The 25197-nt window shown below is 38.8% G+C and overlaps 1 protein-coding gene across 2 annotated transcripts in view; it reads right to left on the bottom strand.

Annotated features, from left to right (window-relative positions):
• LOC135247692 (angiotensin-converting enzyme-like) overlaps window positions 1-25197 on the bottom strand; it is a 108167-nt gene that overhangs the window by 35530 nt on the left and 47440 nt on the right. For both annotated transcript variants that reach the window (XM_064321440.1, XM_064321441.1), the window contains 6 exons: window positions 24087-24278; window positions 22318-22415; window positions 11275-11447; window positions 5832-6055; window positions 5571-5715; window positions 5323-5421 (listed from right to left, as the gene is read on the bottom strand). In XM_064321440.1, the coding sequence (XP_064177510.1) occupies window positions 5323-5421; window positions 5571-5715; window positions 5832-6055; window positions 11275-11447; window positions 22318-22415; window positions 24087-24278 (931 nt within the window). The remainder of the gene's footprint in view (window positions 1-5322; window positions 5422-5570; window positions 5716-5831; window positions 6056-11274; window positions 11448-22317; window positions 22416-24086; window positions 24279-25197) is intronic.

The following is a 25197-nucleotide window of genomic DNA, read 5'->3' as shown; positions in this document are numbered from 1 at the left end:
AGATTGACAGCAAGGGCGACTGAAGGTGGTCTGCAAGAGCGGTCCAGTGGACAGCACGCACAGTCCAGAGGATAGCGTGAGCAAATAAAATGAAGCAGCTAGTTAAGTAGTTTCACATCAGTTAGCTCGATAAATACATAGTATCCTGAGTTAGAGTATGATCGTGTTGACAGTTATAATATAACGTTGCTGCTTATTTCCAATTATCAATAAGGCTTAGTATCCTGAGTAAGGGTTAGGGTTAGGGTCTAGTTAGCCAATACTGCATCATACTGCTAGCTGGCTGGTTAGAAAGTTGGGGCTGTTGATTTAGCAGGTGAATTACTGTTGAGCTAATATAAAAATGATGATGATCGTGTTAACAATTTATATATATAGTATATATAGTAATGGTATCACTTATTTTCTACCCTAGAACACTAATGTCCATATGTGTTACACTAACACTAATGTCGGGTATATTATACCCAATTTTGGGAGAAAAAAAAATAGTTGTAATAAAGATTTATTAATGTACAAAAATACAAGACAAGTTAAACTACTGGACTTTCAATTCCCCCCATGAAAAGGCACAAAAAACGAAAAGAAGGTATTGAGGGGGGTACTACAAAAAATTAGGAAAATTTGTCAAAAATGAGATATATGTAAACATTTAATTCCTGAGAACAAAAACAAGTAGAGCTAAGAACTTCTGCGTTGACCGATGTAATCCCGGGACATGTGGGCCCTGACTGGAAAAGGCGCAGCCTTCCAGCATCTCCATAAACTGTAGGGGAGATAGACAAATAATGCCAATTAGCGAAAAATCACTAATTGGCAATGTATCGTATGTATCCCCCTGTAAATGGACACTAACTGATATTTATTCATTACTGTTTTATACTAAATAAGGATTGCAGGCAAATTCCAAGACCATTATAACTTACGGTACCTATGCATTACATGCAGTCAGTGCAGACAGGGTAGTAGTGGCAAGGACAGACAGACTTTTCTCATGGAATTTCACCAGAAAGTATTTCACTTCTTTTTTTAGACACTGTTGTTAATTTAACTAGTCACTCTGTAAAGCAATATTCACAACCTGTAATGAAATTTATGTAATTAGGGCACTGATTTATAGTAAACAAACACTAACTAACGCAAAACTAACCTGGAACTAACCCGAACATTTCTCATACACAAACACTAGTGTCGGGATGTTGGGTGGAAATCACCCAAAACCGCGCCTGTTGAAAAAACCAGGGACGCGAGTGGCGCAATACACCCTCTGCTGGCAACGTCTGGAAGCACACTGAAGCTACCCGGGGACCCATGCCGCTACCATGCGGTAGCGCGAGGCGATCATGTGACCATGTCTTGGTGTGGTGAAAATCTACTGACATTAGCGTTCTAGGGTTAAAAATAAGGCAACTCACCTGTTTTCTGCATTGTCATACTTCATGTGTAGCCAAGTGACATTGTTTACAATGTCAGTATCATGCTCCCATACCATTCGTGGACTAATTTGGCAACATTTCACTGGTGGACTGGTGCTATTAGTGGTACCATCAGCAGTAAGACTACAGGGCATAATGGATCCACAAGAGTCAGATCAAGTTAGTTCCATCTGCACAACCTACAAGTGCAGCACCTGATCCTCTGGCCTTCAGACAAACCTAAAATTGACACATTCTTGATTACATAAATATTTTCCTATCATTTTTAAGTGATTACTTTTAATTTAAGTGTATACACGGCTTTTGTTTGCATGGTTATATTTTTTAATACTTTTTCTATTTACAACTGTGCACAATTTAAGTGTTTTCTGATGCCATTATGCCCTTGCATTGCGGAGCATTTACAGTATCTGCATCTCAGCGAGAACCACGGGCCTCACAATCTTCAACTGAAATTTTGATATGTACCACAGAAATTGTGTGGCTGCCTTCAATTTCTTTCTCCGCAAAAGGAGTGAAAACCCTACTAAATCAAGATTGCGAAGCTCAAAAGCCAAGAAATTAAAATTGTTAGGATGACTGGGAACCATCCTCTTGTTAGGAATATTTAATCTAAGACAAATTAGCAAAGCAACGGGAGACAACATTTTAACAATACCAGACCCATTAGAGATAAGTGGGCCAAGTGACTTTAAAGAATTGAGGAAATATTGGGTAGCATTGCTTTGGAATACATCTTATGTAATTTTGGTGAGGCAAGATAGCCTATATTGTTTGTAGTACCATAAAACACTGGCTCTGACAAAGGGTGCGGTGGCGTAAGTGTAAACGCGTCCGAAACGCAGGTGAAATATGGCCAGTGTATGTACTCACGGATTTGACGGCCATCCAACGAGCCTTGATTGACAAAAGAATCAGCAAGCCCATAGAATTAGAGCTCCCTAGGTCGCAACTTGTGTACCCTTCTGTCCTGCTCCGTTGTCTGTTATGTCGTGGAGATGCACTTTTAGTGTTTGTAAGGTTTATAAGGCATTTTGATAGGCTTATTTGCAGGTGGGAATCCTCTTTGCTGTTTTGCTAAGCTAGAACCGGAAAACTTAGTAGTGGATAGTGGAGAATAGGAGCAGACGCATATGTCCCAACAGGCTTTGCATATCAGAAAATAACAACAGTGTGAGAGAAATTAGGATGAAATGATGAAATTGCGTAGTTGAAACGATGTGTTTTTAGCAGAATGGGCATGTAGGTGAAGGTTGACATGATCACAGACTATAGTGCGAAGTAAATGAAGTGACCATGAGCGAGCTTAGTATCCTTATCGAACGGTATATATAACAGTGGGTATAAAATTTCAGCTGTTGAAGTGGAGGGTTAAGTAACATGAAATCTATTGATTTCACGATTTTAACGTGATATGCTTTTCTCATGTTCAGTACTAGTAGTTATAATTATGAGTGAGTCGTGATTTTAAATGTAATGTTTTAATGGGGAGTTGCAGAACGTACATATGTAGTAATTGTTTGTATGTGGCTAGATAGAGAACAGGGCGAGGTGACATGAATGTAGAAATATGGCGTTTGCTGAGAAGAAGGTTTTGTACAGTAGCCAAGTGAAGAAATATAGTTAGTAGAAATGGGAGAGTGGTGAACTGGTATAACTTTTTAATAAAAGGAATACATTTGCCGTCATGAAATGCATATGGGTGGCCGTGAGTGAGTTTTGGTAAAGCAAATATAAGCGTAAGAAAACGTTAGTGTAAAAGAGGAAATTATATGCCTGAGGGCGAGGCGGGATTCAATCCTTCAACCGGAGGTTTACCAGTCTGTGACTTTATTAGTGCGGCACCATGACATAGCGATGCAATGCGTGAAATATCATTAGAAAACCTGTCCGTAGTTTTAAAGAAGAACACAGGCCAGTAAGCACAGAAGAGCTCCCGTTGAATCCATATGGCTTTGCAATATTGTAGCCGGTTAATAACTGAACGTGCAGATGGTACGTCATAATGCAGTGTATACGTTCGGTGAACAGCAGGTAGATATGGTGCAAAAGCAATAATTGAGAAGTAGTAGACAATTATTAGTGAGGATAAAAGCAGGTTAAAGAAACATGTTCCTAGCTGGGCTTGAACCTGGGACCCTGTGTTTCCAAGACTGTAACCTTGCCCACTAGGCCACAGCAGACTAGCTGTTTAAATTGTAAATGTTTCAGAAGAAAAAGGTATGGGTATTTTGCGTGTGTATGCGAGTTTTGATTGGGTCGTGTAGGTGAAGATTTGGCTGGTGTCGGTAAAATGTCCAATGGGGAGACATGTTGTTAGTGGGATTGGTGGCAGGAAAAATAAGAAGAATAATGAGAAAAAGAAGAAGAAGGAGAAAACACAAAATCCCCTTAGTTTGGGGCTTTATTGTGTGGACATGTGAAGTTGTTTATGAATTCTGTCTGTTGAAATGGGGTCAGAATGTACAGAATTTAATGTTTTTAAGGGCTGGGTGTCTGTGGCTGTTGTGGTTATTTGTGTGGGGAACCCTGAAAAGTGCCAAACTCTCGGTGCTGTATAGGTATGGGGCATGCCCCTGCCAAGGCGTAACTTGGCGGGATGGCATACCTGCCATGCCAATCTTTCTTAATGTAAGTAAGTGGAGACAGATCCCAGCTGCAGTATAAATCAAGTGCATTAGGTATCAAAGGACTGTTGAAGTTGGAGGAGGCTCACATGGTCAGTCTTGGTATGGACTCCCTGATCCTAGCTCGTGGCCACAAAGGGAACTTTTGAAAATGGTGATTGAATGAATCTGGAACAACAGTTATTTGTCTCCAAAAATATATAAAAAAGTCTATATATATATACCCATATTGGACTTTATATTTCATTTTATATACTTTCAAAGAGACTTAGCTTCCCATACTTCTTTAGCAGGCATATTACAATATTCAGCTTTACTTACTTTTATTAATTGTATTACTCTCAGTGCTATCACTTTTATGTACTATCTTATACAGTCTATTTTTTCTCTCCCATATGGCTTTGTTTATTCACTGGAGAGACTGCTTCTTCAACTTACGTTTCCTTTCCATTGGAATAAATTTACATTGTGCCTCAAGAATAACTCTTTTGAACCTGCCCCACTTTTCATTCACAGTCTTGCAGTCAAGAAGCTGCACCCAGTCAATATTACTTAAATTTGCTCGCAAAGTTCAAAAAATGAATTTTTTTTTATACTTTAGCATTTCATAAATGAATGTACAGAAATAACAAAATGAATAATATCTGACATAAATGGGTATTTCTGAATACATTTATATTGTATCTATTAATTTCTCTCTGTGTATATTCATTTATGTTTACATTTTTCTTGCATTGGCATTGGCAGTGGGTGGAGTGAGTTCTCCCTCATCACTGAAAAAAGCTTTGAACATCTGGAAAAGTGCTACATAAATGCTTTGTTTCATTATTCATTCATTGAATTTAGAAATAAAAATGTTGAAATTGATTGTGTACTTTATTTCAATAAAATAGTTTTGCAAAATATGGTTTCGCAATCTTTACGAAATTAGGTTACTCTGGGTGCAGAAAATCGATGCTGTAATACTGGACAAGACTGACACCGCAGGGCGTCAGGTTTGGCGGTAAAAGGAAGTTAAAAACGTGGCCTTTCTAGTGTCAAAAAAGGCGCTCCATTAGCGATGTGTGCATGTGATTGGTTGAGTATGAGAACATGTAGTGGCTGAGGCTGACTAATGGTCAGCTGCAGCAAAAGTCACCTGACCAAACTCTGCGCATTTCATGTGCAATGCTCATTTGATTAAATCTAATGGAGAGTTTTTAACAGGGTGGCAGATGGCAAGTGTAGGGCACGTAAAGAGGTTTCATCAGGGACAATACCTAATGTATGGTGTGTTTCCAGGTACGTGGTATTTGGCTCCTGCATCAAAGTGCTCCTCTGTGCGCTTGGTGGGTGGACAGATTCCCTGGTACTTGGTTCTAACCAAGGGAGCAAGCACAGAACATTAGACATGAATGCTGTTACCAGATACATACAGTAAAGTTGCTTGAATTTTCTGGCTTTTCGAATGTAATGAAATTTAAAAAGCAACATTATGGCTTCCTAAAACATCTCACTATGAATATACCTCAGGTACCACCATTCTGCATTGTAGCGTTCAGGAGGTGTGTTGCTGTTGAAAACTCCCCAACGCCATTGATCGATAAGATACCCAAATGGCAGGAAGGCAATCTTTTCTAGGGCCATCTTCAACAGGTAGTTTATGTCACTCTCTGTAAGGTAAAGACTACAACATGTTACTGAACAGAAAAACTAAAAGTCATAAAAATGGAGAGCAAAAAGTAATGCATTAAATAAATGAGGGACAATAATTGAAATGACAGTGTACCGTAGTCATTAGTCAACTGTTCCAGCAGCCCAATCTTTTGTAGATGCTTTGGTGTGGAGACAGAGAGAGACAGCACATCACCCACAGCCTCGTGGAATCCTGGATTGGCACCCCGACGGAAGCTGACTGGCTGATCCTTGTACTGGAGGTAGTATTCAATGTGGCCCATCTCATGGTGCACAGTGAACAGCTGCTCCATAGTCACAGTGGTGCACTGCTTGATTCTGTACATTAAACCAACACAGGTTACAGACCAACACAACCTTAGTGTGTCACATGACAGCATTTCTTTTTAGGTGCCCCTTATCCTTCATGACTTGAGAGACACCGCAGCTGGGTGAGATTTACAACAATTACCTCCTGTCTTCCACATCGCTCTACACCTCGAACCAATGCTTGTACACCGTTGCACAGTAATACCCTTAGTTGTTTTTTCATGCTTTATCCACTCTGCCTGCATCTTTAGTCAAAGGACATCACAATGGACACATCAAAGTACTCAGAATGTGGAAGGCTTTATGTCGAATAAAACTCTTTGTTTACACGAAAAGACATGGCCTACATTTACTGGTTTCATTTGACGCATTTGCCTCTTGCAGGGTTCTGACAGTAAGGGGCAGCAGAGTGTAATTTTTACTCATAAGGACCACTTCAACCATTCTGCATTGTATTTGATGTCACGCCGCGTTGCATTTTGGGGTGATTTGCTATCTTAAGATGAAAGCTTAGCTCTGTGATTTTAAGATAACATTAATATTTGGGAAAAATAAAGCCCTAATACCAGCTAATACTGGGCTGGTATCAGCATAGAAGTCATTCAAATATTTTTATGGATCCGGTAACTCTCTTGTCATATTACAATAGTTAGCAGCATAAAACTCATAAGACCCTAATAGGGACGTCAAACCCGTTTTGGCGATTTTTCAGAAAACTTTTTTTTTTTGCCATTTTCTCCCCAATTTAGTTGTTATACCAATCCCTGTGTATATCACATTCCTGATCGATGCACTATCCTCTGTCGGTCTGGGGAGGTTGTAGACTACCACATGCCTCCTCCAATACATGTGGAGTCACCAGCCGCTTCTTTTCACCTGACAGCAAGGAGTTTCACTGGGAAAGCGTAACGCGCGTGGAGGTTCACGCTATCTCCCCCAGATCCCCTCCCTGCCGAACAGGCGCCCCGACTAACCAGTACGTGTCGCTAATGCATCGATCAGGATTCATACCCTCACCGGCTTCCCACCCGCGAACACTGCCAATTGTGTTCGTAGGAATGTCTGACCAAGCCGGAAATACTGCTGCCGGGGATTGAACCCAGGTCTCTGTGGTGGTAGGCAAGTGCTTATACTTCTACACTACCCAGACGGCCCCTCAGAAAACATATTTTGACAGTTTATTTTTCACAATGTCATAAATGCTACTCAAATAATAGCATATAAATTCCTAACTTGTCAGAAAATAATGGCTGTTTTCTTTAATACGATTTACTATCCGCTTCCCATTTCCTGTGTAATTACTCTAGTTGCAGAGGGAGGTGACACTTTCTGCTGGCATTGTATTCACGGGCGTTCCACGCACAAACATTAACACAAAATTGGCATCTAGGCTCACTTTAACAGGTCATTTGACTTTGTTTACAAGCATTTGTGCCTGCACCTAACGCTGCACCGAAGTCAATTATGGGTCATTATAAAAAATATAACCTCATTGAAGGTATTATTACACATTTTGGTTGTAATAAAAATTTGGTGTAAAATGTTTAACATGTTATTCGGTTATTATGTAGTGTCCTAAAATGTTAAGCTACCAGCGTCCTGAGGAATTCTACAGCAAGCAAAATGTCACTAAAAAAAGAAAAAAGGGCACTCACTATGTTTCCAGAAGGGATTTTTTAAATTAGTAAATAAAGTGCCTTCAGATTTCCACATTAATATTTTTTTTAATTGATATTTTTCTACATTTGGCCCCTGGTTGTCAACAACACGAGTAACCGATTGATTCTCATTTTTCGATTTCTGTTTTAAAAATGAACATCGAACACCGATTAATTTCTTGCTTTTTAATTTCTGTTCCTGAAACAGAAAATGAGTAGCCAAAAAGTACACAGATCCTTTCCCTCCAATGATAGTTATTAAATGCCGAGGGAAGCAGCTAATTTTTAACATTGTATTTTCTGGAAAGTCCGTGATTTATATATTTATTGTTATTTGATTATACTGTAGCATTTATGCCATTATGGATTAAAAATAAACAGTCAAACTCTGTTTTCTGAAAATCACCAAAACAGGCTTGACCTCCCAAGGGATATGCATCATCGCACACTGGCAGCAGGCTGGGAATCGAAAAGAGGCATCTCCTTTTCACCGTAATTAAAAAATAAAAATAAAAACAAGAAAAAACACCCATTTGTAAAACTAAAATGCATTATACCACACTGCAGACATGATCTTGGTGAAGCCTAGATAATGAGCACTATACACCTGATTATCTATATCTCTTCAAGCGATAGATAGCCTAATGTAACACTCTTCATCAGTTTCTTTGATGACAGACTGTTCAATTTACACCTCTAATTACTCATTTTCGAAACAAAAGGAACCTGCAGGCTGAACGGAGGTCTCCAAATTATATTTATTTAAGATAATTTCTTGCAAGTAGAACATAAAAAATGTTTCTATGGGTTTTTACATGAATATGAGGTTGTTTAACGTTCAAAAGGCCATGTTTTGATTACTTCTGTTACTTCTCACAACAACCTAAGTTCATACAATAATGAAACAAGAGGCCGAGGCTATGTTGCAAAACTATTTTCTTGAAATAAAGTACTCAGTTGGATCAACTCTAACAGTTTTATTTCTAAATTATATCATTTTTGTGACAGTATATAGGCGATTTCTTTAGGGTTTTTTAAATTTAGGATTTATGAACATTTAAAAATCATTGCACACATCTTTGATCACTGCCCAGTGAAGATGCAGAACCTGCCAAGATGGCCACAGACCAAAATACGGCTGGTGACAATAGCCCAGTCAACTCTTTTGTGAGAGAAGTGTGAAGTCGTTTTTATTTGTTTAATTACCCTATTTACCGTGTTCATACTCAAAACAGACTGCTGATGTGATTGATTGCTGAAGGAATTGTGCTGTTTGCACTTTTAGCAACATTTTTAGATGCTATACTTACATTTAGGTTAGGGAACAACAGGCGCACAATTGTAAAACGTCACATGCCCAACATTTTAAGCACATGAGTGAAAATGAGTCCATCTCTGCGCTGTACTGTCCTTTAACTGGTCTGTCACTGAACTGTACAGGCCATCAACCAGTTAGCAAAAACAAGCAGCCAAAACTGCTCATTTGCAAGGAAAATGTCTAAGTTTTACCACGAGGGTCTCCCGAGCCGCTAGAATAGTATGCCACAGCCACAACGTCTTGGAACCATGCTTTCTTAATTACGGTGAAAAAGGATAATTGATAGTTAATACTTGTTTGTGATAGTTAATACTTGCCAGCTAGCTTACTAATAAAAATGTTTGTCATTTTTTTAGGAGTTGGGTGAACATATGGATGCTAAACAAACAAACTCTATAATATAAAGTGCCAAGTCTGATAGAATGACTTAAGATTTAGGACAGTTTACTGGAGTGTGGCTTGTCTTCACATCCCCGCTGCCTTACAATAGCCAGGTGTTGATACGGAATGCGGATGTGCGAATGTATTCTGTCTCTCCTCTGGCAGGCTATTTACAGTTGAGGCCAAAAGTTCACACACCCCTAGGCTAAAGACATTAAAACTCCATGTTAGTTTTTCACAACTCCATACATTTCATGTTACCGTACATTTCCTGTGTTAAGTCAATTAGGGTATCTACTTAATTTCCATAAGAGGTAAGTTCTAAATAATAACTAAGAGACAGATGTATTTCAGCTTTTATGTACTGTATCATATTTTCAGTGGGTCAAAAGTTTGCATACACTTTGTTAGTATTTGGTGGCATTGCTTTTTAATTGCTTAACTTGAATCAAACGCTTGAGGTAGCCTTCCACAAGCTTCTGACAATACTTAGCCAGATTTTTTTCCCATTCCTCCTGATAGAACTGGTGTAACTCAATCAGGTTTGTGGGCTTCCTTGCTCGGACACGTTTTTTCAGTTCAGTCCACAAATGGGATTCAGGTGAGGGCTTTGTGATGGCCACTCCAATACTTTCACTTTGTTGTCTTTAGGCCATTTTGTTACAACTTTGGAGGTATGCTTAGGGTCATTGTCATGCTGGAAGACACATTTGTGACCAAGTTTTAACTTTCTAGCTGATGTCTTGAGGTGTTGCTTCAGTATTTCCCTTTAAAGTGAATGGGGAATATCAGACCTTTGTCAAAATAAGTCAAAATAAAACGTCCTCGATGGTATTTTGATACTCGATTGACGACCGTTTCATTTCATATGAAAAGCAGATAGAAAAATATGTATTATTTAATAAAATATGCACATTTTAATAAATTGTTTTCCAAGACTTCTGGAACAAAACAATCATTGTTTCAGAAACTGCTGCACATAATGAAATTTATGATCACAAAAAAAGGATCGCTGAGGTTTTCCTTGGTAATTTGTCTTGAATAAATTCTCAAATAAAACAATTCATTTCGCATTAAAAACAAACACAAAACCAAATAGCCAAAGCCTACAATACAGACCAATCTGGTGTGTGCATATTATAAATTTAAGTGATGAATGGTGTTCCTTTTCCATTAATCATTTGGTGTACAACTGAATTGAGCGTATACAATCCTCAAATGACGACTGTAGCAGCAGTGAACAAAAAGTAATTTATCGTGTTACATTTATGGTGCGTAACATTTATACAGACTCTCCCCTATATCCTAAGTGAAACTAACATGGATGACATTAGACTGTGCTCAAAACTATCTGACTATTATTAAATTTCACAGTCTGACCACGAAGTTCGTAGAATAACCGTTTATAGGCGTACATTTCACTTAAATACATGCAAAAATGTTAGGGGTAACAAGCATGTCCCTATTTTCAGCTTGTCTTTAAAATATATTTTCCTCTCCTTTCCCCTTAAAATAAGAGCGGTGATAACACTGTTCTACTTTGCTTGTGAGTGCCACAGTTGTAGTGTTAACTTTGAGTGCTCACATTTGCCACCGGGTGGTGGTTTTGCGAACAAAAGTAGTTCTTAGGGAAATACAAATAAAATATATGCAAATTTGCCTCCGCCAGGAAGATTTCTTGAAGCAGAAGCTCCAAATGAAACCAGTAACCACTGTACATTGCATGCTGTTCACCTTACATGCAACACCGTTCTTTTGTACATACTTCATGATACATCTCTTCTTAATTTCATTTTGGAGATTAGGCTTTTAATTGCCTTGACCACTCACACTGCACAGTCTGAACCTTGTCGATCACCATAGGGGCTCACCTGAAATCTTCACGGTTGTAGAAGTCCCAGGCGGAGGCATGGCACACCACCTCCCGACCATCTGTAGGCTTTTCAAGCATGGATAAATCCCAGAATTTCTGGGGCATGGGCAGAAGGCCCAAGGAGGTGAAGAACTCCTCAGAAACCCGAAACATGTGAGTGGCATTCCAGTTCTGTAAACACAGGGATAAAAAGTTTTTAGATCCTGCGAGTGGGGGATTGCCTCCTTAATATTCACAGTGACAATTGGCTTAAATGCTGTGAGTGTCTTTTAACCTAATTATGAAGCTCTTGTTTTATATTGACCACAATATTCAAATTCTGTAAGGTTGACCTGGAAAACAAAATAGGCAACATTGGGGTGGAAAAAGTAAAGAAAAAATCTGTTAGGCAGCCTGTATTAGCATGATCCTTTTAAATATTATGGACACTAGATCAATTTGACTTTGTGACAAACTTTCCTGCCAATGATAACATGGTGAATATCTGCTGATGATAACATGGTGAAAATGTATTACTGGAGAAGCTTTTTGCAACTGAGACTCATTGAAATGATGCATTCAATAGATAGATGTTAAATCAATGCCAGTTCATCTCTGACTTGCAGTAATATGACAAATAAACAATGAGTCATGCTGATATGCATGTGTTTTGTTTTTGCCATTAATTTTGTTTTGTATATGCATCATATCCATATCAATTAAAACATTTTATAAGATCAGTCACAGTAAATACAGAAGTAGGTTTTTTCCTGTTGCTACAAAATATCAGTGGGCATCACAGGCTGCCATTAAAAAAAGTAGACAGCTCGAAAAGTAATCACCTGACCGGCAGCCAGTGCATGTGGAAAACACATGCAATTGGATGCAATATCTGAAAAAAGTAATGGTTACGTGGTTGGTACAATGGACTACAAACGACACTCCACAAGACTACAATGCCCTGCCTCAAAGGGTAACGCATTTAACCATGCCTCCAGAAACGCCCTTAAGTCATAAAGCACAAATAGGAACTGGAGAGGCAGGAGCAGTCAGAAGTTGCTGAAATCAGTATGGCATCCACTGCACTGCAACTCTTGATTTCCCATAAGCTATAATGGAGAAACTGTCATGGTCCTGTGTTCCTGTCTGCGTTTTCCCTGTTGGGCCGCCAGATGGCGGCACTTCTGTTTTGTGTCCTGCTCCCCCTGTGTAATTGTTTGATTGTTTCCAATTGTCCTATTAGTGTTTGCTGGTTGTCTCGTTTTCCCTTCCCTCTCTGTGGCCTGATTGTTCATGGTGCCCTCCTGTGTCTCGTCAGTGTCTGTTCTATTTAAGTTTCCCTCTTCCTTGACTCAGGTGCTGGTTGTGTGCGCGTAAGCCCCTACCCAAGTACCTGCTCCATGTGTTCCTGCCCATGTCCTGGTTTCCTGGTGTTTTTGTATTGTCTGCATTTTCTTTGTTCCTGTGTTTTTAAGTTTTCCTTGGTTTGTTGAAAGTTGCCCTGCGAGGCTTTTTGTTCCCTTTGTTCCCTTGTTTAAGTAAAGTCTTTTGTTCCTTTCATTTGGAGTTCTGTATTTTTCCACCCTCTGTGTTTGGGTCCAAACCCCCCACGCATCCAAACAGAAACCACTACATTTTATATCAAACTAAGGGGTTTACAGTCATATTTTTAACCCAGTTATACCTAAAATACATTTTAAGAATAAGAATCAATCCGCGATTACACTTGACATGATTTCATAAACAAATTTATATGCGGTTGACTCTTATTAGTGGAACGCCTACAACCGATAAATAGCCTACAAGGAACACAACTGTAAAGTAGTTTGAACAAGTGTTGGGAAGTTTGATTCTTTAAAATGAATCGGTACATTCGAGTCAGTACATCAAAATCATCTTGACTGTAATTTCTCATTTCTAGATCTCGCAATAGGCTACCCTCATTGGGGAGACGGGTATGCCATCCCGCCAAGATATGCCTTGGCGAGGCAGCATGCCGCATACCTATACAGCACCGAGAGTTTGGAACTTTTCATGGTTCCCTACATAATTAATAAAGTTTGGGGCTTTATTGTGCGGACAAAGTTGGTTGTGAATTCTGTCTGTTGAAATTGGATCAGAAGGTATCGAAATTAATGTTTTAAGGGCTGAGAGTCGGTGGTCATTGTGGTTATTTCTGAAGGAAACCCTGAAAATGGCTAACTCTCGGTGCTGTATAGGTATGGGGCATGCCGCCCAGCTAAGGCGTAACTTGGTGAGATGGCATACCAGCCACCCCAATCACCAGATGTGAATTGGGCTAGGACAAAGGACAATGTTACTGAAATTAACAGGCAATTAATCACAGTTTATAATCAATTAGTAGAATTTAAGGCTATATCAATGAAGCATAGTATGGGTAAAGTGCTCAAAGCTGCCAGACAGAAAACCGTAGGATAAAACAAAACATTTCTTCCCATTAACACTGAAGCCATCATCAGTGACTCTGTTTTTAATGGGACATATCAGCCACTTATCCATTTCTCCTCGGGAAACTTTAAACAAATTAGCTGACATTTCAGTACAGCCAATACTACAATACTGTTACAGATTTTTATGTCAAAAACACAAAAAGACTGGCTAAACCCGTTATCTGTCTTAACTTGTATGAACAATAAACAAGTTACTTATTGTAGGTAGAATCGGTGCTATCTCGGAATGAGGCACCAGTAAACATTAAAGTAGGCATTTACGTGATCATATGAAATACACTGTCAAATGCAAACAATAAAAAATGTGTTTTTGCTATTTGGCATTTATTTGTACAAACACAGAATAACATGAATATTAACCCTTTTTTTCATACAGGCCTAATTGCATTGCTGCTGATATCACCCATGATATAACTTTGGCTGGCCAACTAAACTTGCTACCCAAGAAAGAGCATCAAGGACAGTTATAAGCAGTTACGTTAATTGGTACTATGCAGCTGAGTAGAAATTATGTGGGTCACCCTCTCAAAAATAAAAAACTTTCAGCGAGAACACACTAGGAATGCTGCGTTTAGTGTAAATTCAGGGGAAGGCCACTCATAATGATTACACGACCCATATCATTTGAGGCCAAAAGTTTACATACACCTAGGTTAAAGATATTCAAACTCAGTTTTTCACAACTCTGCACATTTCATGTTGCCATACATTTCTTTTGGCAAGTCAATTTGGGCATCTACTTTGTTCATATCAGAGGTCATTTTAAAACAATCGAAATTTAACTGACCAATTTCTATATATTACAAACCAGTCATTGCAATCTGGCTTTTTTCCAACTAATTTCAAGAGTTCAACAGTAAGACCGAATTTGAAAAAGTGTACCCTTAGATTCCACCTCTCAGTAATTTCTTGCAAATTTCCAATTTGATGTTCATGTAAAGTACTCAAGAAGCTGGTTTTCCATCAACTAACTGATTTTCTTAACTCCATCTTCATCTTCGAGAAATTTCAGTCTGGCTTTTGTGCCAAGCTCAGCACTGAGGCTGCTCTGACTAAGGTTGTGAATTATCTCAGAGTTGTTCTGGATGCCAAAAAACCTTGCATCTTGGTACTGCTGGATCTGAGTGCCACCTTTGATGCGGTTGATCACAGCACCTTAACTTCCAGTGGGTCGGTCCTGAAATGGTTTCTTACTTGACTAGAAACGACTACTTTGTCTCAGTAGGTGAATCCTCCCCTCAAAGAGTAAATATCACATGTGGTGTGCCCCATGGGTCAATCCTCAGACTGTTATTCAGTTTTTACATACTACCGCTGGGGACCATTATCCAAAAGCATGATATTAACTTCCATTGTTATGCAGACACCTGCGATAGATTGGCAGCCTGTTCAGGGTGTATTCCTGCCTCTCGCTCAATGCACACTGAGATAGGCTCCAGCACCCCCCGCGACCCTGCTCAGGATAAGCGGGTATAGATAATGGATGGATGTTATGCAGACAACACCAAATAATACATATCTGTGGCCTCAGATGGCCTTCACCCTATCGACACCTTGGTAAACTGTATCTCAGATAGTAATAGTTGGATAACCAAAAACTTCTCATACTAAACAGAGACAAAATGGAGATTTTAGTAATTGGGCAAAAAAAGATACCATGATGGTATACCTACATTCACTATCTTTAACAATTACACCTCAAGCTAAAAACCTGGGAGATATTTTTGACAAAGATTTGAATTTTCAAACACATATCAGAAACATTACTAAATCTTCCTTTTACCATTTTAAGAATATATCCAAGGCCAGCTCATTTCACTCCAAGGATGGCACTGAGAAACAAATGCAGGCATTTATTACTAGTCGCCTGGATTATTGTAATGCCTCCCAAAGAAAACGACTGGTCAGCTACAACTTCAACAAAATGCTGCTATCAGAGTGCTATCCAAAATAAAGAACAGCAGACATATTACTCCAATATAAAAATCACTGCACTGGATCTCAGTCCATTTTAGAATAGATTTTAATGTGCTTTGATTAGTTTTTAAATCTGTGCATGGACTTGCTCCGGTTTACATTTCCCACTTCTATATACAGTACAGTGTGTCTATTTACTGTCTACACATGCTGCTTTCAGATCATTTGATTCTCTCCAGTTAACCATTCCATGTGCCATGATGAAGGCTTTTGGGTAGGCAGGGTAGGGCTGCAAAGCATGAAACAGCAATGCAAACAGTAACATCTACCAAACCAAGCAGACATAATGTGCTTTTATATGCTTTCAGACATCCGCCATGCTACATAATAGATGGAAAGCTCTTCAATCTATGACAGTTTCAAACCAAGACCAAAGTTCATGTTGAGAGACTGCATGGCTTCCTGTTTGTAGACATCTGTACACTGATTGTTTGGAATGAGTCAGACATGCAGTCCAGTGTGGAACTGTTTTTTGAATCCTGTGACAACTTTGGACTCACCATCAGTACAAAGAAGATAGAGGTCATGATCCAACCTGCTCCAGATAGCCCCACCAAGAGGCAGTGGACAGATTCACCTACTTGAGTAGCACGCCATCCTGCTGCACAAATGTTGGTGATGAAGTCATCTTGTTTTAGTTATAAAATCAAGGGGAAACTCATTTTAGCTACATAAAGAAAAAAAAAAAAAAACAGTTTTGGACTATGGAGACAAACTTTACATACATGCTTCCTCCTCTACTTTACATGCCTTAGTTTACCATAGCGCCTTATGCTTCATTTCAGCTGCTAAATCATTAACCCATCATTGTTTGCTATTTAAATGGTCTGGTTTGTCTTCATTACATCTGCGTAGATTGATCCACTACTATATATTCATTTATAAAAAACAATAATTGGCCTATTTCCTTCTTACTGCAGTGGTCTACTAATTAGAAATAGAGATAATTATCACCTCCGCTCCAGTGATGTGATACTCTTCAAATTCCCTCATCCTACTGAATTTTGAAAGCTGGGTTTCAGATATTTTGCACCGTACAGTTGGAACAATCTTCAAAAAAATCTTCAACTTGACAAAATACTTTTAATTCCTGATTCAAACATGTAATTCATGACTCTGTACCTGAAATATGCTCCTGTTTTTAACTTCAGCACTATTTATAACTACTGTTACACTGCTGTCACCTTTCTCCATTTGATGTCTATAAATTGTTTGTCTACTGTCTTGTGTAACATTGTAACTTTTTGTTTTATGTCAGGTCCCCCTTGCAAAAGAGATCTCAATCAGGGTTTTCCTCGTTAAATAAAGGTTAAATAAAAATAAAACAAAAGTCGATGCCAGACTCACTAAGGCTAGTGTATGTTTTGGAGAAGACTCCACCCAACAGTTTGGAAATGGAGATTAAGCACATAAACCAAGATAAGTCTACCAAGCCATTATCCTTACCATCTTTCTGTATGCCAGTTGTGACATGGACTGTCAACCAGAGGCATGCAAAGAAACTCAACCTATTCCGTTTTACGTGTCTTCACAAGGTCCTAAAAAATTCACTGGCAAGACAGTGTCCTTGAGTGCTCAAATATGCCAAGCATCTCCACAATGCTAAGGTGAACACAACTCAGATAGGCAGGCTGTATAATTTCTGATGAGCACCAACCCAAACTCATTTTCTATGGTGAGCTACGAGCTGAAGCATGACGCTAAAGTGGTCAGAAGTACTTCAAAGATGCTTCAAAGAGGCCTCCCTGAAAATTGCATTTCTAAAATAAAACACGGTTATTGTCTGTCAGTTTTAATTTCTTGAAACTTTATTTTGGTACGATACTTTGTACATTAGGAGGTTTGAGTATTTGATGGGTGCCTGTTTGTTTCACTTTGTTTCTCCCAGCATTTGTCAGTGGGCTATTCTTAAAATGTGTACGCCTATAAAAATAACACTGTAGACAATGTTAACCCCTTCACACACATGCCAAATCTGGCCAGTCCTTGTCCAATTAGGTGGTACCCTATTTAAAGCTTTATAACTCCAGATGTGAGCATCACAGAGACTTTTTAAATGCTTAAATGAAGCAAAATATTTGTACCATTTACAATACTAACTTAGATTAGTTTATATTCATAACTATGGAAGAAATAAAGTGCCACAATATAATGCAGCTGTCAAGGCAAAACATCAAAAATGAATTTGCTCTTTTTAATTTTCAGTAAAATACTGAATGATCCCATTTATAAAACAGGTTAAACTATACATGTCCTGGATCAAAAACTCCTTTGTCACAAGTGCGTAAAATCTAAGAGTGGATATGTAGAACTACTAAAGAATCTATCAAACAAAAAGTCAGCAGTGTACCCAGTGTCTCCAAATCTATCCAAAATGTTTAAATTATGCATTGCTATAAATCATTACAAATCAACTGTTTTGACCCAAGAAACTCATCTAGCTGCTCATGCATCATTTTCAAGTGGGAATTACAAGCTTTCCGTCAGTACAGTGGTATAAAATATCTAGGGGTCCAGAAACATATCCAGAATCTATCCAAAAATGAATAAAATGCTTTATATCCATTATAAAGCATATGAATATGCCCCTTATTAAGTTTTAAGATGAAACATTGATAATCAGAACAATGCAAAAACAAATGCAAAAACATCATCACATAATGTGTTACAGTACCTAGATGTGTAATCATTAACTCTCGTATGTTCTTCTGTACTCTACAGTATGAAATGTTTTTAGTATGGGGATGGGATGACATTAAAACAATATTCAACCCGTCCACCACATTTTGGCAATGTTCCGGCTGCATAAAACACAAACCCTGCTGAAGCTACCACCAAATGCTTGTTACAGTGTGAAATATGGTCATTATAAAATTCCACTAACCTATTTAAAGACACTAAATTTAAAAAATAACATGCATAACCAAAATATTTCGAGCAGTAACACTGACATATCAACAAAGAAATCTTATCTGTGTTCAGTAGATAGAGACAGAGACCAAGAATCAATGTTGTTGTCAACGGTCTCCTGACTTACTCCACAAAACTATGTCAGCTAAGTCTATCAGCAAACATTTGGCTTAGTTATGCTCAGAAGCCCTCAATAATAATGGCTTAAAATAAGTCAAAACTAATCAATAACATTTTGCCAGTGTCTTTTACTGCTACCACAGAGTGAATGTCACCTATTGGATAGATTCATTGCCAGTCACAGCTATTTTGGAAGGTACCCAGGCATCACAAATGAGCATATATTTCACAAACGGATTGTCCAAGACAATATATGACCACTCAATATCAAAAGGGACATCTCTACAAGTAAAACCACTGGTAAGTTTGTATATTTATTCCATATTTAGTCCCAGATATTGACAGTGGAATAACATGGTATAATTTTAGAACAAGTTGTCTTGTTTAATTTGTTATTCAGTGAGCCAAATTTTCACTGCTGTATTGGCATATCTTAGGGTAATTGTTTGGTTTATCTTGTTGCTATGACGGAATACAATTATTTAATGGTGAAAGAATATTTTTATGAATGCCCAGAAAGGCACTATTGTCCAGTGTATGATGAGTGGGGGGTGTAGTGGCAGATGAGACTGCAGGGAGGGGTGCTTCTTAAATGAACAACCGGCGCGACAATGGTGGCGATGCAAAACTCGGCATATTCGGCATTGTCTACTAATGAATCTAGAACAAAGAGGTTCTGTTTTCATCTCATAGTTAGGTTGCAGGAGCAATGAATGTCTGAGTTGAGTAATCTATACACACCGGGGGACCACTTGGGGGATTGGTTAAAGTTGCCAGTTACCATTCAGAACCAAAAAATCACAGAAATAGCAAAAAATGGGGAAAGTCACAGAATCTGTGGCACCTGCAACTTGTGTGACAAAAACCCAGCCTTACTTATCAGTTTAGCCTATCCCATTGACATCATGGAATCTCCATTTCTATTATATCTAATTATTTTTCTTATCATCAATCTATATTATTTGGGGGTTATTTAGCCTGTTTGGTAATATTGGGAGGGTTGTATCCCCTCCCCCTCCCCGAATTACACCCTTGCATAGGGAGCTTTGAAAACAGGCCCATGCCCATAATTATTGAAAAACATTTAGGAATAAGAAAAACACAGTAGCTATCGAACTGAAAATATGTAGGCCTGTTTGTAATATAAAACAGTACACCCATAAACAAAAAATCTGTCTTTGCATTTTAACAAAGATATCATTATACAACTATGCCTTAGGCTGACATCAGACAGGACATGCTTTGTAGGCTTCAAAAGGTATCTTGTCTAGATTTTATGAAGCCTACTCTTAAAAGGTGCTGGAGACAACTTTTATTCTGTTGCTAGGCAACTGCACTGCACTCCTGTCGATCACTTGGATGGCATTGTTAACAGCATTAGCAAACTAATTGCACCTTTTTTATATCTTTTTGCATATATGTAATAATATATATTTGCATTATGTTTTCATTATAAATAGGAGCTAACAATAGTGGAAAGATAGCAAACTTTCAGTTGGGATAATGACAGTGAGGTTGAGTTTTCTGGGTTTTTGCAGCAAGCAAAATCCAGAATCTAGACATATAAAGGGTTGGAAATCTAGTTAAGATGAAAAACATTTTTACATAAATAGAATAGGTTAACACCAATATAGCTCAGGTTTTACCCGAATATAGACTGGCTACATCCTAATCAGCTTTCACAAATGCAGAGTTTTCACCTGAATGCCTATGCGATGTTTCGACTTTTCACCACAACAACGTTCTGTGGGTTGTGACCAGCAAAGGCTCACCTGTCAAACATGCTCTCTAAAACACCCTGCTATCCTGAACTCCATCAGCTCTTCCTCTACTGTTGAAAGTGGGAATGACAAATAACCAGTCTCAAATTCCTCTCCCACAACAGACAGTGAAACTTGTGGTTCTAGTGGAGCCAGCGAAGCAGCCTGTGAACTTTTGATTATTCCAGTTAAGGTCAGGTCTGTGAGAAGCAAATAAATATCTGAAACATACACATAGATCCAGGCAGTACAGGACGCTTTTGTATGAAGGAGCTGGTGAGGGACCTAAAGGTAACAGGGAAAAAATCTTGCCAGTCGGTAAATGTTTGGGGCTTGAAGCCAGCGGATTGGATGAGAACAAATTTTTTGGAACTCCCCCCTTACTCACAGGTAGAGATCTCAGTCAAAAACATTCCACAACAGAATGATGTGGACAGGAGAGAGAGAAGAGAGAAAAACAGTGAAGGAGACAGAGTGGCCACAAGTAACAGTAAATAGAATCTAAATGGCAAAACTAGAGCAACTCACTCAGCAACAAATGAAATATTACTTTCCTGAGTCTCAGCTGCCTGAGAAATTGGAAATGTCTATTGAGGATAGACAATTCTGGGATTTTGTGACACCATTGGTGAGGCTGATCGAGGGCCACTACAGAATTGGCATTTTCTTAAAAAAAGCAAATAATTTCCCCAAACAACCGGGCTGTTATAGGACAGAGAGCGGGAAAACTGAAATGGAAGTTATTGAGAAACCAGGAGTTTCATCACGATTACAAACAGGTCATATTGGTGGTGGAGAAAGGCTATTCTGAGGAGATCCCCATGGTAGAAATTCACAAAGGCTGTGACAAGATAATGTACATTCCACATCATGGGGTCTACTACCCAACAAAGCACAAGGGTCATGTTCAACTGTACAGCCATGTTTCAACAAACCTCGCTAAACTCACAGTTGCTGCAAGGACCAGAACTGACTAGTTCCCTCATTAGTATGCTGATAAGCAAATTGCCTTCAGAACAGAGTTCCTGCTGAAGACTCCTCCTGATCAGCTAAGATTTCTTTGGTGGCCACAAGGAGAGCTCAGTCTGGAACTGAAGGACTACAGGATGGTTGTTCACCTATTCAGGGTAACCTCATCACCAAGCTGTGCAACTTATCCTCTACGAAAATGGGCTGAGGACAACCACACACACAATAAATACAGTCCTAAGGAACTATTATGTGGATGACCATGAATTATTCATAACAAGCCACTGACAAGAAGAGAAGCACTTTCGATAGTGACTTATTATATCTATGACCTACTTTGGATTATAGCCCCACTCATCTCCCAGTGAAGTCAATTCTGCGGGCGCTCTGCAGAATAAAGCATGCATGGAATGACAGCATGCCAGATGCTCAGCCTCAGCAGTGGCAACAGTGGGCGACAAGTTTACATCAGTTGGCCAACTATCAGAAGACAAAATGTTTGAAGTCACTCGATTTTGGTGGGACCACTTCGCCACTTTGTCAATGGAAGTGAAAAAGAGGTATGACATTCAAATACCTGGTCTCCAGAACACATCAGAAGCACACACACTGCACTTTCATCATTGGCAAAGCAAGGGTTGCACCGGTAAAATTACAATACCACAACTTGACCTCACTGCTGCAGCTTTAGCAGTAAAGATGAACGTGATGATGCAAGACAAATTGGATCTGAATCTAAAGTAATCTGTCTTTTAGACAGACATTACTTCAGTCCTGAACTGGTTGAGCTTGAGGCTTTAAAAAAAAATGTAAAGCTACTCCTGCACTGTCTGATTATAAGAATGGAAATCTCACCTGTGAGACCATGGAATTTGTGACATCCACATTGGGTTTACTTGGGAAGGGGATCATCATATCATATACATTGTTCCAGGTTTGTGCCCACATGTTTCCTATCGAAGAATAATAGAGCATCTGAGAGTTAGAATAAGGCCTAACAGAGCAGTCAAGTAGGACTGTGCTGTACAGAGGTGTCCTGCATTGTCATGATTCCAATTTACATGTACTTTGTAATATATATGTCTAATAGGACATTTTGGCATTTTGCACTGATAGGCATAAGGTGAAAAGTAGTATTAGATGGGTTTTATGTTAGATCAGGCTTGCTACAAACAGTAGAATTTCCAGTGTTAAATCAACTCTCACAGAGTACTTTTGCTCCAGAGTAGGATCGTATGTGCTCTGTTAAGCCGGACACCCACCGCATGCGTAACGGGCGTGAGCAAATGAGGCGCGTACTACGCGCGTAAGTGAAGTGTAGTTGAAGTACTGTTATTACAACTGCTGCGGGCGACGTCCTCTACACCAGCCGCAAACGCGGCGCTAACCTAGTGCGAAACTTGTGCGACACAAGCGAACTGAAGCATAGTTTTTAGCTTCTGTTCTATTTTTCGGCTTGCCGCGCATCATAACCTGTTTAACACACAGAAATATGCTCTAAAATGCTAGGTATACATGCTCTGATTTATATTTCATCCTTATATTACTGGGGGTGTGTCCCTAGTTCCATCTTGCAGTAGTGGAGAACAAGATAAAACCAGATATTTTATAAGCAGCTAAAAAATACCAGCCTTTTCATTTTTGCATTGTCCTTGCAGAAAAAAATGGAACCTGGGAAAAAGGCAAAATACATTTGAAAATACACCACAGAAAGACGTAGCCTATTGAATGATGTAGAAGTGAATGCACTGAGCAGCGGTTTGTTAGCTCAAAGTGTTGGAAGGTAGTTTTTAACCAACCATTGCTCAGCCTATTTGACTTTGATGTCTTTGTTCGCTGTGCTTTCAAAAAGGGCCTGCTAATAAAAATAAGATAATCCACAGAACTTTAAAAAATCAGATTATTTAGTGGTCTTGCTGATGACAATGCACCTATTTTATAAATGAAGTTGTAAGCAAGCCTTTATTGCACTTGTACTTCAAAGCTTCCAGTATTCATGGCGTTGTGGTGTTCATATCCCTTCAAGTTTAAACTGTTACGCTATCTTTTTGATGATTAGCTAATTTTATTAAATCTGATCATTTAAATGTTTTTGACAAGACGACGCGGGAATTCCAAATGGTTGATTACGGATTATTTATTATTATTATTATTATGATCATTACATATTCTTCATAAAGTTGGCATGCTTGTTAACCAAGCAATTAATTAATACAGTTTGAGATTGATTATTATGTAGGCTACGTTGTAATTTAAGTTTATGGTAATTCTTTAAAGCGTTTATTTTCTCACGTATTTACATGAGTTAACGAAATATTACCAAATTAACAAACTGAAAAAGGTCTCACCAAGTATTCACTTAACCCATAATCAACAGTCGTGAACAAACATGAAATACAAAATGTAATCCCACTGCAGAATGCGAGAGCTACTAGAAATATAGAGCTTTAACCAAGCCTTTGTGCGACACAAACGGAACACGTGTAGACACGACATGCCGCGCCATGCTGCTTCGCCGTGCTGCTTATGCGCCGCTTACACTACGCGTGCGGTGGGTGCCCGGCTTTAGAGTTGAATTAACACTAGACATTTTACTGTGTAGGGCTTTTTTTAAACCATCTTACCAAGCAAGTGGGCAGGAATGGGGCCTTTGAGGTTGATGTACTTGGGTCCGTAGTGATTGTAGAGCTTACGGCGCACAAAGGCATGTAGATTCAGGTAGAGGGGCTCCACCTGCTTGTAAAGTTTCATCAAGTCATCTTCAAAGGTAGGTGACTCATACCATGAACGCCAATAGTCACCAGTGTCTGCAAAGCCTGGGGAAGACAGGTATGACATGAGGAAATGGAAATCCTTAAACCATGTGTTCAAAAAAGCATACTAATCTATACTTAGCATACTGTGAACAGTGACTATGTAGTATTCTTCATGTGCACAGTATGCTCATTTAAAAGTTATTGTCAAGTGGCAGAAAATAGTTGAAATAACCATAATTATCACAGAGGGGTATATCAACTACACCTCCATCAAATATCTACTCAAAATAAAGTCAATAACAGTAATAACATTAGTTTTAAAATAGGCTATAAAATCCATATGTAAAAAAACCTCAGGGTCCCACCACAAGTAAACAAATCTCATAATAAACACATTTTCAACATAGAAAAATGCCAAGTTACTCACACAAACAAAGCACTGTCTATAACTCATTCTTTCAAATTGGCTAAATCTAGGCCTACCATTAAAAGTATTAATATCAAAATGACACCAAGTTACTGTTCTAGAAACTATATAGACTATCTTGCTTCACCGAAATTAAAGAAACTGTATTCCAAAGTAATGCTACCCAATGTTTTGTAAATAGTTTCAAGTCACTGAACGATCTGTGGACCACGATGTTACCACTGAGCCACGAAGTGACTAGCTGTAGTGACTGGCAATTGTCTTGGGTAAAAAGATATGCCCATTTTGCGTGTGTATGCGGCCTTTAGATTGGCTGGTGTTGGTGAAGGATTGGCTGGTGTACGTAAAATGACCAACGCAGAGACATATTCTTTGTGGGCTCGGAGGCGGGAAAAAGAAGGAGAAAACGCAAAATCCCCTTAGTTTGTGGCTTTATTATGTGGACATGTGACGTTGTTAATGAATTCTGTCTGTTGAAATGGGGTCAGAATGTACCGACATTAATGTTTTTAAGGGCTGAGAGTCTGTAGCTGTTATTTCTGTGGGGAACCC

Source organism: Anguilla rostrata, chromosome 2, assembly GCF_018555375.3.
Source record: "Anguilla rostrata isolate EN2019 chromosome 2, ASM1855537v3, whole genome shotgun sequence".
Lineage (NCBI taxonomy): Eukaryota > Metazoa > Chordata > Actinopteri > Anguilliformes > Anguillidae > Anguilla > Anguilla rostrata.
This window is presented reverse-complemented; position numbering and strand designations above follow the sequence as displayed.